General features: G+C 37.4%; 1 protein-coding gene across 2 annotated transcripts in view; it reads left to right on the top strand.

The window, feature by feature from the left end:
• MIB1 (MIB E3 ubiquitin protein ligase 1) overlaps positions 1–14,436 on the top strand; it is a 129,678-nt gene that overhangs the window by 69,459 nt on the left and 45,783 nt on the right. For both annotated transcript variants that reach the window (XM_081801526.1, XM_081801527.1), the window contains exons 11-12: positions 4,523–4,720; positions 7,606–7,757. In XM_081801526.1, coding sequence (XP_081657652.1) covers positions 4,523–4,720; positions 7,606–7,757 — 350 coding nt within the window. The remainder of the gene's footprint in view (positions 1–4,522; positions 4,721–7,605; positions 7,758–14,436) is intronic.

Below are 14,436 nucleotides of genomic sequence, written 5' to 3'. Positions count from 1 at the left end.
AAAGCATTTGATTAAATTCAATACCCTTCTATGATAAAAAAAACAGCAAACTAGGAATAGAAGGAAACTATCTTGACATATTAAAAGCCATATATGAAAAACTGAAAACTTGTCCTCTCGGATCAAGAAAAAGATAAGGATGCTCACTTTTCCACTCATATTCAACATGGTACTGGAAGTCCTAGCCAGAGTAGGCAAGAAAAAGAAATAAAAGGCATTCACATTGGAAAGGAAGAAGTAAAATTATCTCTGCAGATTATATGATCCTATATGTAGAAAACCATAAAGTTCCACACAAAAAACTTTCAGAACTAATTAAGACATTCAGCAAAGTAGCAAAACACAGAATCTGGTTTCATTTCTGTACATTAACCGTCAACAATCAATAGAGGATATTAAGAAAACAACTCCATTTATAATAACATCAAAAATAAAAAAACTACTTAGGAATTAATTTAACCAACGAGGTGAAAGACTTGTACAGTGAAAACTATAAAACACTGCTGAAAGAAATTAAAGAAGATACAAGTAAGTGGAAACATATTTCATGTTCATGGATTGGAAGAATTTGTATTGTTATGATATCAAAACTGTCCAAACTGATGTTTTTTGCCGAAATGGAAAAATCCATCCTACAATTCAGTATGTCATTTCAGGGTACCCCCAAATAGCCAAAACCATGTTGAATAAGAATAACAAATTTGGAAGACTAATTCTTCTGATTTCAGAACTTACTACTAAGCTACAATAATCAAAACAGTGTGGTACTGGCATAAATACAGATATATAAACCAATGGAATGGAATAGAGTCCAGTAACAAATCCTTGAATACATGGTCAAATAATTTTTGACAAGGGTGCCAAGACCGTTCACTGGGGAAAGGACAGTTTTTTCAATAAATGGTACTGGGAAAACAGGGTATCTATGTACAAAAGAATGAAGTTGGACCCTTACCTAACATTGTCTATGGAAATTAACTAAATAGGTCAAAGACCTGAAATGTGAAAGCTTGGAAGAAAACATAGGGCAAAGCTCCCAGCATTGGATTTGGCAGTGATTTGTTGGGCATTGACACTGAAGGCACAGGCAACAAAAGAAGAAGTAGACAAATTGGACTTCATGAAAATTAAAATCTTCTGTGCACCACAGGATGCTATCAACCATGAAAAGGCAACTTACAGAATGTGGGACAATACTGGCAAATTGTATGTCTGATAATGGGTTGATATCCAGAATATATGTAGAATTCTTAAAACTCAGCAACTACAAAAAACCTGATGCACAGCTGGGCAAGGGACTTGAGTAGACATTTCTCCAGAGAATATATATGAATGGTTCATAAGCACATGAAAAATGCTAAACGTCACAAATCATTAGGGAAATGCAAATCAAAACCATAATGAGATACCACCTCACACCTAGTCAGATGGCTACTATAAAAACAAAACAAAACAGGGATGCCTGGGTGCTCAGTCGGTTAAGCGGTTGCCTTCGGCTCAGGTCATGATCCCAGGCTCCTGGGATCGAGTTCCACATGGTGCTCCCTGCCCGGCGGAGAGCCTGCTTCTCCCTCTGCCCCTCCCCCTGCTTGTGCTGCTCTCTCTCTCTCTCTCTCTTTCTGACAAATCTTTAAAGACAAAACAGAACAAAATAAGTGTTGGTGAGGATGTGGAGAAATTGGAACCCTTCTGGACTGTTGGTGGGAATGTAAAATGGTATAGCTGCTGTGGAAAACAGTATGGAGGTTTGTTAAAAATGGAATTACTGTATGATCCAGCAATTGCATTTCTGAGTTATATACCCCAAAGAGTTGAAACTAGGGTCTCAAAGAGATATTTTTACACCCATGTTCATAGCATTATTCACAATAATTAACACTTGGAAACAACCCAAGTGTCCATGATGTATGAATGACTAAACAAAATGTGGTATATACATAAAATGGAATATTATTTAGTCTTAAAAAGGAAGGAAATTCTGACTCATGCTACAGTATAGATTAACCTGTTGAGGACATGATGCCAATTGCAAAAATGCAAATACTGTATGCTTCCATTTATATGAAGTACCTAGAGTAGTCAAAAATCATAGAGACAAAGTATAATGATGGTTTCCAGGAGTTGGGGAGAGGGACAATGGAGAATTACTGTGTGAAATGTATAGTTTTAGTTTTGTAAAATGAAGAGTTCTGGAGATGGATGGTGGTGATGGGTGCATAACAGTATGAATGTGTTTAATATCATTGAACTTTACACTTAAAAATGGTTAAGATGGTAAATTTTATGTTTCTTGTATTTTCCCACGGTAAAAAAAAAATCATTTAAAAAACGTAATTAAGGCATGTTAAAGATTCAACTCAGTACCCATTTTGGTTCTTACTAGCTAATAGGCACTGTGAATTTGGATTTGTGCAGGGGCTTCAAATTAAATCTAAAACTGATCTTGGTTCTTTCTACCCTCTTATCCCCCAGTATCAGAGTCATAATAATGAGCTTTTTTTTATTAGGTTTATTTGAAATACTTAAGATGGAGTCAGAAAAAAGCAGCAAACCCTATTAGTTAAGATGTTTGTGCAACTGAGGTTTTTTACTTGGAAGAAAAACGAAATAAATTTAATTGTTACTTTCTAGTGTATGTAGTTTCCAAATTCCTGGGAATAAAGATGATGAAGATACAGTTGTAGCCCCCAATATGCTCAAAGTCAAAGAAGTGTACTTGGAAACAAATAATTATACTACAGTGTGATAATAAAAGAATTTTTTGAGAGTGGAGGTTTCAGAGGGGAGGGGTTGGTTGCCTGAGTTGAGTTGTAAAGGATGTCTATTCTAAGCCAACAAGGTGATGAATAAGAGCATTGAAGTCTGGAGTCAAATAAGTTGTACGTGAACATAGTGGGTCAAATAAGTTGGTAAGTTAAAGTTTTATATGTGGGACGATGACGGGCAGCAGGTGTGGTCCACAGAAGTAGGCTTTAAAAGAGGTTAGTTCGTTACATAGTAGAGTTACATTAAAGAGTTTTAAACATAAATTGTGTGCTTTACAGAGGGAATTTGTGTGTGTGTGTATGTGTGTGAAGAATAGATTGGGGTAGGATAAAAGTGCTTGTGTTCCCTCTCTTGCTGTGTCTCTCTCTCTCTCTCTCTGTCAAATAAATAAATAAATACATAAATCTTAAAAAAAAAAAAGGGTGGCTGTCAAATTGTTGTGGACTCCTACATGAGCAGTTTTACTTTAAATATCTGTCTGAGAAAATACGTTAAGACCAAAGACTGTTTTGAATTCAGCAGCTGTTTTGAATGAACTCTTGTTTTGTTTTTAATTTAAATCCATGAAAAGTAGTTCAAATAATCCTGAATACTATATGGATTTTCAAACCACTTGCTAAAGCTGGAGTCCATGAGGGGTAGGACTGTGGGTTGGGAACCACTGCTCTGGAGAAAGTCTTAAAACATGCTTACTTCTGGGTGTTAAAATTTGAGATGTAGTCTGGAATAAAGATAGTATCCTTATAATACCCATCTCTGTCTGCATCTAGCAAAGTAATGGGACTTCTTTTTTGGTGTGGACTATGTATATTATCTTCATGGTGCAGGACAGGCATTTTTTTTCCTCTTTAAAAAGTAGTTTCTTGGCGCCTGGGTGGTTTAGTCAGTTAAGCATTGGACTCTTGATTTCGGCTGGGGTCATGGTCTCAGGGTTATGAGATTGAGCCCTGCACTGGGCTCTGCAGAGTCTGCTTGGGATTCTCTCTCCCTCTCTCTCTCTGCACCCCTACCCCGTGCTTGCACATGCTCTCTCTCTTTAAAAAAAAAAAAAAAGTTTCCTACATTAAAAAAAAAAATTTTAAGCAATCGGGTCTTTCTCTACCTCTCATCTCCAGAAATAGGCCTATTATAAAAGGTAAGGCATACCTACTTAATTCTTCTGAAATAGTTTTGGAATTTTGGATATATGAAGTTACGCTGATTTGTGTTTCATTTTTATCTTTTATGGTGGTACTTAATTTTTTTCTGTTCTTGAATATACAGAAAAGTATATGCTCACCAGCTAGAGATAACCAATGTTAATATGGTCTCAAAGTTAATTGAGATCACAGTTTGGCATCCTTTCTTCCTCTTTAAATTACTCAACTAATGTTTATATAATTTTTATGTCATTAAAAAGCCTTTGTAAAATTTTTAAATGGAAAAATGTTTATATACATAGTTGTATCATAATTTAGCATTTTTCTTAATGTTGGCTTATCATCATGGCTGATAAATTAAGAGTAATGAAAGATCAGACTACTTCTGATATAAGTGTTGGTCTAGTATGTATGTGACATAGTATATTGATCCAGGTTCATCATTTATCTTTGGAGTTAATCACTATTCAAGTGAATTTCATTTCAAGTTATTTTGTTGACTCCATTCTGTGTTTTCTTTTCTCACATCAATTCTTACTGAATTATTATAGCTTCAGGTTTTATTTTTCTTTCTAAAATATTTGCACACTAATTCAGATTTAAATACTGATGTTTAGGATAAAGATGGAGATAGAGCTGTTCACCATGCAGCTTTTGGAGACGAAGGTGCTGTTATAGAAGTACTGCATCGGGGCAGTGCTGACTTGAATGCTCGCAACAAGCGCCGACAGACGCCACTTCATATCGCTGTCAATAAAGGCCATCTGCAGGTCGTGAAGACTTTATTGGACTTCGGCTGTCATCCTAGTCTCCAGGTAAAATCTTTAATGACAGATATTCTGCAGGCGTTGCTAGGATTCTGTTAAGAGGAAATACTAAGTTCTGTGGTAAGCATTCCTTTGTTATCAGTTCATTTTTGTTTGATCATGTGATAAAATTGGCAGCTGTTCTTAGAAAAGACTTTTTAAGGAAAGTGTCAGTAGATTGGTTTTATATTGGAGGGTGGGGATGGGGACTTCCTTGCAAAAATATCAGCTTATGAATTGATTTAACTTTATTGATCATGACAGCTTCAGCAGCTTAAGAAGTATAATAGGCTGCATTTAATGAGAGTTACTTTATCTAAATTATTTCAGTTATAATCTTTGGGTCTTGGTCTAGTCATTAGTTTAGGAAGATTTTCTGTTTTGGAAAATATACAGGGTTTTAGGGTTGATTTTCAGTAGGACCTAATTTTTGAGGCAAGAGTTACTTAAGAGATGATTCCTGTCCACAGTTTTAGCAGCCAGATGGATTCGATTGGATAGATGTCAGAGAAGCAACAAAGAAGAAAAATAGGAGTAATGGGACTGAGGGTTTGAGAACTGAAAGAATTGGAGATTTTATTCAGCTAGATGGTTATCAGAGACTGGTATTTCTGAGGCATAGCATTTTGGAACTGACAGGGTTTGGAACTTAGAGCCTCTAAGTGGATTATAGAATTGGAGGATGGGGGAGGAATTAGACGGTGTTGATCTGTTGAAGGAGAGATAATTTGTACCTGTTGATTTTTTGGGGTCTGAAATGGCAGACAAAGTCATCTGTTGAGAGTGAATGGGGAGTAATAGGTATAGAAAAGGTAATTGAGAAGAGTGATAAATGTTTGGAATAGCTACTGTGGGGACCAGAAGGAAGGACGATCAGGGCCGGTAGAAGCTTATTCCAGCCATATTAAGAGCCTATCTCTTGGGATGCCTGGGTGGCTCAGTCGGTTAAACGTCTGCCTTCGGCTCAGGTCATGATCCCAGGGTCCTGGTATCGAATCCCACACCAGGCTCCTTGCTCAGTGGGGTGCCTGCTTCTCCCTCTGCCTGCCGCTCCCCATGCTTGTGCTCTCTGTTTCTCACTTGTACTATCTCTCTCTGATAAATAAATAAAGTCTTAAAAAAAAAAAACAACCTATCTCAAGTTGAAGACTATGAATTTTTAGTGCCACTAGATAGGAGGCTAGAAAGTGGCTGGTTGGATTGAACTTGGGTTAGGAATTTGTTATGAGGGTAGATGAGGATATGCCTGGGATTGGCCAACTTTTTCTGTAAAGGGCCAGATGATAATTAGGCTTTCATGTAGTTTCTATCATGACTATCCAGTGCTGCAATTGTAGCATGAAAATAGCCGTCGATAATACATAAATGGATGTGTATGGCTGAATTCCAATAAAACTATTTACAAAAACAGGTGGCAGGCTGAACTTAGCAACCATGGTATAAGCCATAGGTATGACTTAACTGAGAATAGTACTTATGAAACTATGGAATAAATGAGGTCTAAATTACCCACTTATGCAGATAATCTTCTAAATCAGTTGATTGATGAAAAAAGTAGTCAGCTTGAAAAAAAGGAAGACCGAGACTGCTAAATTTTCTTTTACATTTGTTTCTATTTTGATTAATTAGCCACTTTCCTGCCCCTTGACAACATTTAGATTAATATTTTCACCCATGACTACATAATATATTCAGCTGGGGGGCTCTGAAAAACTGCTAATGCCTGGGTCTTACCCCTAGAGATTCTGGTTTAGTTGTCCTGGAGAACAGCCTGAGTGTCTTTTTTTTTTTTTTTTTTAAGATTTATTTATTTTATTTTATTTTATTTTTTTAAAGATTTTATTTATTTATTTGAGAGAGAGAGAATGAGAGACAGAGAGCACGAGAGGGAAGAGGGCAGAGGGAGAAGCAGACCCCCCGCTGAGCATGGAGCCCGATGCGGGACTCGATCCCGGGACTCCAGGATCATGACCTGAGCCGAAGGCAGTCGCTTAACCAACTGAGCCACCCAGGCGCCCTGTATTTATTTATTTTAGAGCGAGAATGCATGCTCATGCATGAGCGGGAGGGGCAGAGGGAAACGGAGAGAGAATCCCAAGCAGACTCTGTCAGTCATGGAGCCTGACACAGGGCTCAATCTCATGACCTTGATATCATGACCTGAGCTGAAACCAAGAGCCGGAAGCTTAACTGACTGCGCCACCCAGGCCCCCTGTGCCTGGGTATCTTTTTAAGAGCTCCCCTACAGATTCTGAATGTGCAGCCAAGGTTAAGGACTACTGACTTTCAATTCATTGCTCTAAGGCCCCAAGACTGGTGTAGGTTTGTTTTGAAAGTTTAGGGCATAGTGATTACTGACTGGTAGGAATCTGGTATAGTAGGCCATTTTAAACTAATGAATTTTGGGGGCAGCTTTCACCTCATTAATTTTTGTAATTAGCTGAATCATATTTGAGGGTACTTTTTAATTTTTCCTTTTCTTTGGTAGGCTACAACATGTTCATTGTGTTCTCCATCTAGATTGAGTATGAGTTTAATATAATGAGGCTAATGTTTCTTGCCTACATCTTTTTTTTTTTTTTTATTTGAGAGAGAATGAGGTAGAGAGCATGAGGGGGGGGAGGGTCAGAGGGAGAAGCAGACTCCCCGCTGAGCAAGGAGCCCGATGCGGGACTCGATCCTGGGACTCCAGGATCATGACCTGAGCCGAAGGCAGTCGCCTAACCAACTGAGCCACCCAGGCGCCCTCTTGCCTACATCTTAAAATTTAACACAGGTTGTTTATTGAAGGTTACTGGATATGGCTTCTGTTTAGTAGTTCAGTATTCATATTAATATTACATGTGATGTTTGATTCAAGAACTAATGAAAGTCTCTCTAAATAAAAAAAAAAGGATTCTGAAGGTGATACCCCTCTTCATGATGCAATAAGTAAGAAACGTGATGACATCCTGGCAGTTCTTCTAGAAGCTGGAGCAGATGTTACCATTACAAACAATAATGGATTTAATGCTCTACACCATGCTGCACTAAGAGGAAATCCCAGGTAAAGATCTCACCTTTACTATTTTATATGCAGTTTAAAAATTTTCCTAGTGCTGGTTCTTTTTTTCTGATACTGATGAGGAAATAATGGCATATTTTAGTACTTCATAAATCATTTTAAAGTCTGTGGAAATTACGTCTTCACTACATAGATTAGTTTTATATTATTTTTTTATTGTTAAACTTATACAAGTATTATGAAATGACTTACATATATTAAATATGTATGTAAAGTATCAAGAATACTTGCTTATATCTAAAGATTTAATTAAAATGCATTCAATTTTTGGGTACCTGGGTTGCTCAGTCGGTTAAGCGTCTGCTTTTGGCTCAGGTCATGATCCCAGGGCCCTGGGATCGAGCCCCGCATTGGGCTCCTTGCTCTGTGGGAAGCCCGCTTCTCCCTCTCCTCCCCGCTTGTCTGTCTCTCTCAAATAAATCACTGTCTCTCCTCTCTCTCTCAAATAAATAAATAAAATCTTAAAAAAAAAATTTTTTTTTAATGCATTTCATTTTGAGATATGTTTTTTTAAGATCATTCTCAGTGTGTCCTCTGATCTCATGTTATCCATTTGCATGATTTTTAAGTAGGCTCCATGCCCAGCGTGTAGTCCAGTGCGGGGCTTGAACTCAAGATCCTGAGATCAAGACCTGAACTGAGATCAAGAGTTGGATGCTTAACTGACTGGGCCATCCAGGCACCCCATTTGCATGATTGTTTTTTTAACTTGTGGCTAAATATTAAGTACCTAATTCTTTATTAATAATATAATTATATAAGCTTCTAGTGTAGATATTCCCCAACCATTGTTAACAATAGTGATAGGCAGTCTACTAGAAAAAAGATTTGCTGGTTATAGTTTGAGAAAAACTTCTGGGAAATCACAACTCATAAAGGATCTGCAGAGTCTCACAGAACAGGAAAATACTTAGTTTTGCTTAATTTAGAGCTTTCTATGAATGAATTTTTGGGAACAACTTAACCTTGAGAAGCATTTTAGAAAATTGCATTAGATGTCTTCTGTTTATAGTTGAATTAAGCCTGCATATCTTGCCTGAGGGAGCTAGCTGTTCACTTTGAAGTTTATTTTGACAGTTTATCCTGAATTCTTTTTTTAAAATTGAGATAAAATTGACATATAATATTGTTAGTTTCAGTTGCACAATATAATGATTTGATATATGAATATATTATGAAATGATTTCCATGGTAAGTCTGGTTAACATCCTTCACCACATGTGATTACATATTTTTTCTTGTGAGAACTTTTAATATTTACTGCTTTAGCAACTTTGAAATATACAGTACAGTATGAACTAACTATATTACATCCCCATGACTTCTTGTCCTCTGGTTCCATACTGCGTTTTTATATCATGTACCCTTCTAGTTTTTGCTGTTTTTTTAGCTTCTTAGGATCACCACTAGAGGGGGAGCACAGAGAACAAAAGGATTTTACTGCTATTGCTTGTTGATGCTCCTAACAGTGGGTATATAATGTGGGAGGAAATAAATGACCGTATTTTAGATTATGTCTTGATTTTTCAAATTACAAATATTTGAATACTTCATACTTCGGCACTGTGAAGGAGACAAAATAGTATTACATGTTCCCTGCCTTTTAAAGAGAAGATGATGATGATAGCACTTACACAGGCAGGGCCTCTACTAAATGGTTTACATGCATTATCTCCTTTAATCCTTTCAGAAAACAGCTTTTTGAGGCAGGTGTTAATATCCTCTTTTTATAGATAATATGAAGCTTATAAAGAGAGGAATTTACTTATTCAAGATCACACAGCTGACTGGTGGAGCAGCTAGAAGTTGAGCAACAATCTGCCTTAATAGATCGTAGGGGTGCCTGGGTGGCTTAGTCAGTTAGTTAAGCATCTGACTCTTGATCTCAGCTCAGGTCTTGATCTCATGGTCGTAAGTTCAAGCCCTGCGTTGGACTGCACGCTGGGCATGGAGCCTGCTTTATTTTATTTATTTTTTAATTTTTTAAATTTAAATTCAGTTAACATATAATGTATTATTAGTTTCAGAGATAGAGGCCAGTGATTCATCAGTCTTATATATTACCCAGTGCTCATTACATCACATGCCCTCCTTAATGTCTATCACCCGGTTACCCCATCCCCCCCACTCCCATCCCCTTCAGCAACCCTCAGTTTCCTATGATTAAGAGTCTCTTACGGTTTGTCTCCCTCTCTGATTTTGTCTTGTTTTATTTTTTCCTCTCTTCCCCTATGATCCTGTTTTGTTTCTCAAATTCCACATATGAGTGAGATCTTATGATAGCTGTCTTTCTGTTTGACTTATTTTGCTTAGCATAATACCCTCTAGTTCCATCCACATCATTGCAAATGGCAAGATTTCATATTTTTTGATGGCTGAGTAATATTCCATTGTATATATATACCACATCTTTTTTATCCATTCATCTGTTGATGGACATCTGGGCTCGTTCCATAGTTTGGCTATTGTGGACATTGCTGCTATAAACATTGGGGTGCAGGTGCCCTTTCGGATCACTACATTTGTACCTTTGGGGTAAATACCCAGTAAGGCAATTGCTGGGTCAAAAAGTAGTTCTATTTTCAACTTTTTGAGGAACTCCATCTGTTTTCCAGAGTGGCTGCACCAGCTTGCATTCCCACCAACAGTGTAAGAGGGTTCCCCTTTCTCCACATGGAGCCTACTTTAAAAAAGAAAAAAGAATAATAGCTCTTAACTACCTTGTATTACTTTTTCTGTATTATGGTTTCAAGACTGAAACACATGGACAGTGAATGATTTAACTAAGAATGTATTAATACAGCCATCAGTCCCTTTGCTGCCTGTTTGTTTAGGGTTATCTTTGACTACTCTCTCACTAATTCTCAACTTCCAGTTAGTTCTCACATTCCATTTATTCTACTAGTCTTTTCCAATCTATTCCATTCTTCCTATTCCATTGTTGCTGATCTAATTAAGTACTTACCACTTTTACTTGAACTATTACAGTATCTTTCTAATTGTTCACTCCACTTTTACTTGAACTATTACAGTATCTTTCTAATTGTTCACTCTGATTTCAGGGTTATCGCTGATTTAACTTTCATACAGTTACCAACTTAGCATTCTAAAGGCATAGATATAATGGCACCTCTCTCCCCTGTTCCCAAATCTTCAGTTGCTTCCTATTGTACTTAGAATAAAATTTGCATACCTTGAACTTGGTTTTCATACCCATTTGTGGTGTGTCTTAAGCCTGTTTTTGTAACTTTATCTCCCACTAATTAAAATCCCTCTTCCTACCTTTCCCTTCAGCTACATTATGCTGTTCCCTTTTCTAAAATATCTTGTCTACTTTCTTCATTTATTTAAGCATTTTCTTTAGTCAGGATATCCTTATCCCCTTCCCTTCTTGATCTTAACCATCTTTCTTTCAGAGCTCCTAGATCTCATCATTGAAATTATTTTCTGTTTGCCCTATACTAACTTGTTCTTTGTTCTTATTTTATTGCACTTTATGTTTGTTAGTGTGGTATTTCTGTGTTTCTTTCTGTTAAAATTGTGGGCACTTCTTTTCATTTGTACATCCCCCACAATGCCTTGACTGTGATAGGGACTTAATAAATGTTAGTCTTAATTTGACAGGACAGTGCTAGGTATCACAGGATGTAATGTGATTAGTTATGGATTCTGTAGAGGAACTGCTAGGAATTCAAATAGCAATTATTTCAGATTAGAATGGTCAAAAAGAGATTTTACTGGTGCACCTGGGTGGCTCAGTCAGTAAAGCATCTACCTTCAGCTCAGGTCATGATCCCAGGGTCCTGGGATTGAGCTCCGTGTCAGGCTCCCTGCTCAGCGGGGAGTGTGCTTCTGCCTCTTCCTCTGTCCCTCTCCCTACTCATGCCCCCCCCAAATAAATAAATGAAATCTTTAAAAAAAAAAGAGAGATTTTATTGAGGGAATTTAGCTTATCACATTAAATCATAAAGTTTAAGATAAACCGAAAATTGAAGTGTTTAGGAAACGAGTAACCTTTAAATATTTTGAATTGTTTCACTTTACTGGGAGTAGGGGTAGTATATTTAATAATGGTAATAAGCCTATACAAGGAGGAGAGAGTATACTACTTACATTTCTTTAATTCTTGCATGTATCTTGAAAATTCCCTTAAAAATTTATAAGGGTGATTCCTCCACTCAAATAACTGGTGTCAGGTGACATTTTTTTTTTTTAGGTGACATTTTAAAAAAAGAGGAAAAAGCCATTTTTATTATGCAGCCAAGTGCTTTAGTTAAAGCTATATGATTGTTTTTTATTCCTATTTCCTTAAGACATTTCATGCAATTGTGACTATAGATTGCCAGATAAAGAGTGATTTTAATTGGACTCTAAAGAATATCAGAAGATTATACAACTTATGTATCAGTTTAAATTGCAAATTGAGGTTGTTTTCAGTTCTTTTTTTCATATCAGATTTTTTATTTATTTTTTTTTTTTAAAGATTTTATTTATTTATTTGACAGAGAGAGAGATAGCGAGAGCAGAACACAAGCAGGGGGAGTGGGAGAGGGAGAAGCAGGCTTCCCGCTGAGCAGGGAGCCCGATGTGGGACTCGATCCCAGGACCCTGGGATCACGACCTGAGCCGAAGGCAGACGCTTAACGACTGAGCCACCCAGGCGCCCTCAGATTTTTTATTCTTAAAATATGCTTTTCTTTCCTTGTACTGATGAGTGATGTCAAAAGACAGAAGGAATCATTTTTGGTGAACTCAGAATTTTTTTAAAAAACTCTTTGGCCTTGGGGCGCCTGGGTGGCTCAGTTGTTAAGCGTCTGCCTTCAGCTCAGGTCATGATCCCAGGGTCCTGGGATCGAGCCCCACATCTGGCTCCCTGCTCGGTGGGAAGCCTGCTCCTCCCTCTCCCACTTTCCCTGCTCATGTTCCCTCTCTCGCTGTGTCTCTCTCTGTCAAATAAATAAATAAAATCTTAAAAAAAAAAAAGTCTTGGGCGCCTGGGTGGCTCAGTTGGTTAAGCGACTGCCTTCGGCTCAGGTCATGATCCTGGAGTCCCTGGATCGAGTCCCGCATCGGGCTCCCTGCTCGGCAGGGAGTCTGCTTCGTCCTCTGACCCTATCCCCTCTCATGTGTTCTCTCTCTCTCTCAAATAAATAAATAAAATCTTAAAAAAAAAAAAAAAGTCTTTGGCCTTAACACTTATTTGAGGAAATCAGATATAGTTCATTTATTATTTCCTGAACCTGATGAAATTAGCATTTTTGAATAAAATATTAGGCATGATTAATATGTGCCAACATTTCCCCCTTTCTTATAAGCATTTTATAATTTATATAACTTGATGGATCTCTTACCTTGAATTATAACATTTTAATTTGTTTTTTGTGATCTTTGTTTTAAACTACAGTTATACTTCTTTAGTATACTTGTCTTAATTGTTGAATTTCATGTATAGTCAATTTTAATTACAATTGATGGTACTTTAGTTAATATAATTCTTAGCTAATTTTGAGGGTTTTTTTATTAGAATACATATATATTATTTCTACAGCAAATCATTTACATTGCGAGTGTAACTTAATACCAGCACAAATATTTACTTACAATTATTTCAATTTATTGTGGTTAGCAATATGGAAGTTTCCAAGGTTTATATGTGCATGTGTATACATGTGGGATTTAAGTAGCATTCTATTCCTTAGCTTTGCCTATAGTAAGCAGTAATGAGTTTTTGGCAATAAGTTAATAACACAGTAGAGTTATTGGTTGTGCTATTTATTTATTTATTTTTAAAGTTTTTATTTATTAGAGAGAGAGACAGAGATAGAGACAGTATGAGCGGGGAGGAGAGGGACAAGTAGACCCCCGTGGAGCAGGGAGCCCAATATGGGGCTCTATCCCAGGACCCTGGGATCATGACCTGAGCCAAAAGCAGATGCTTAACTGACTGAGCCACCCAGGCGCCCCTGGTTGTGCTTTTTAAAAAGAAAATATAATATCCCTGGTTATCAAAAATATGTCTAGGGGCGCCTGGGTGGCTCAGTTGGTTAAGCGACTGCCTTCGGCTCAGGTCATGATCCTGGAGTCCCGGGATCAAGTCCCGCATCGGGCTCCCTGCTCAGCAGGGAGTCTGCTTCTCCCTCTGACCCTACCCCTCTCAAGCTCTCTCTCTCTCTCATTCTCTCTCTCAAATAAATAAATAAAATCTTTAAAAAAAAATATGTCTAGATGTCCAATATTTATGAAGAATATACTTTGAAATCTAGATTTCAAAGCCTCAGATCAATGTAGGTTCTGGATTTCAAAGCTGATCTTGATGTTTCCTCATGGTATAACAGCAGAGACATTAAGAGAGAAAGAATTATAAAGCCGTTTCTTTTCTTTCAGAATTGTGGGAGACTATATAAGCTTTCATTCTGAGACACTGAGTATTTTGGTATCATGGTTTATAAAATTTGGAGCATTTTAGAATAGCATATGTCTTTTTTTTTTTTTAAAGATTTTATTTTATTTATTTATTCATGAGAGACAGAGAGAGAGAGAGAGAGGCAGAGGGAGAAGCAGGCTCCCCGCTGAGCAGGGAGCCTGATGCGGGACTCAATCCCAGGACCCTGGGATCATGACCTGAGCCGAAGGCAGATGCTTAACCATCTGAGCCACCCAG

This window comes from Leptonychotes weddellii, chromosome 13, assembly GCF_054177405.1.
Source record: "Leptonychotes weddellii isolate Sample4059 chromosome 13, ASM5417740v2, whole genome shotgun sequence".
Classification (NCBI taxonomy): Eukaryota; Metazoa; Chordata; class Mammalia; order Carnivora; family Phocidae; genus Leptonychotes; species Leptonychotes weddellii.
The sequence above is the reverse complement of the archived record's forward strand: the minus strand, read 5'-3'. Positions and strand labels throughout refer to the sequence as shown.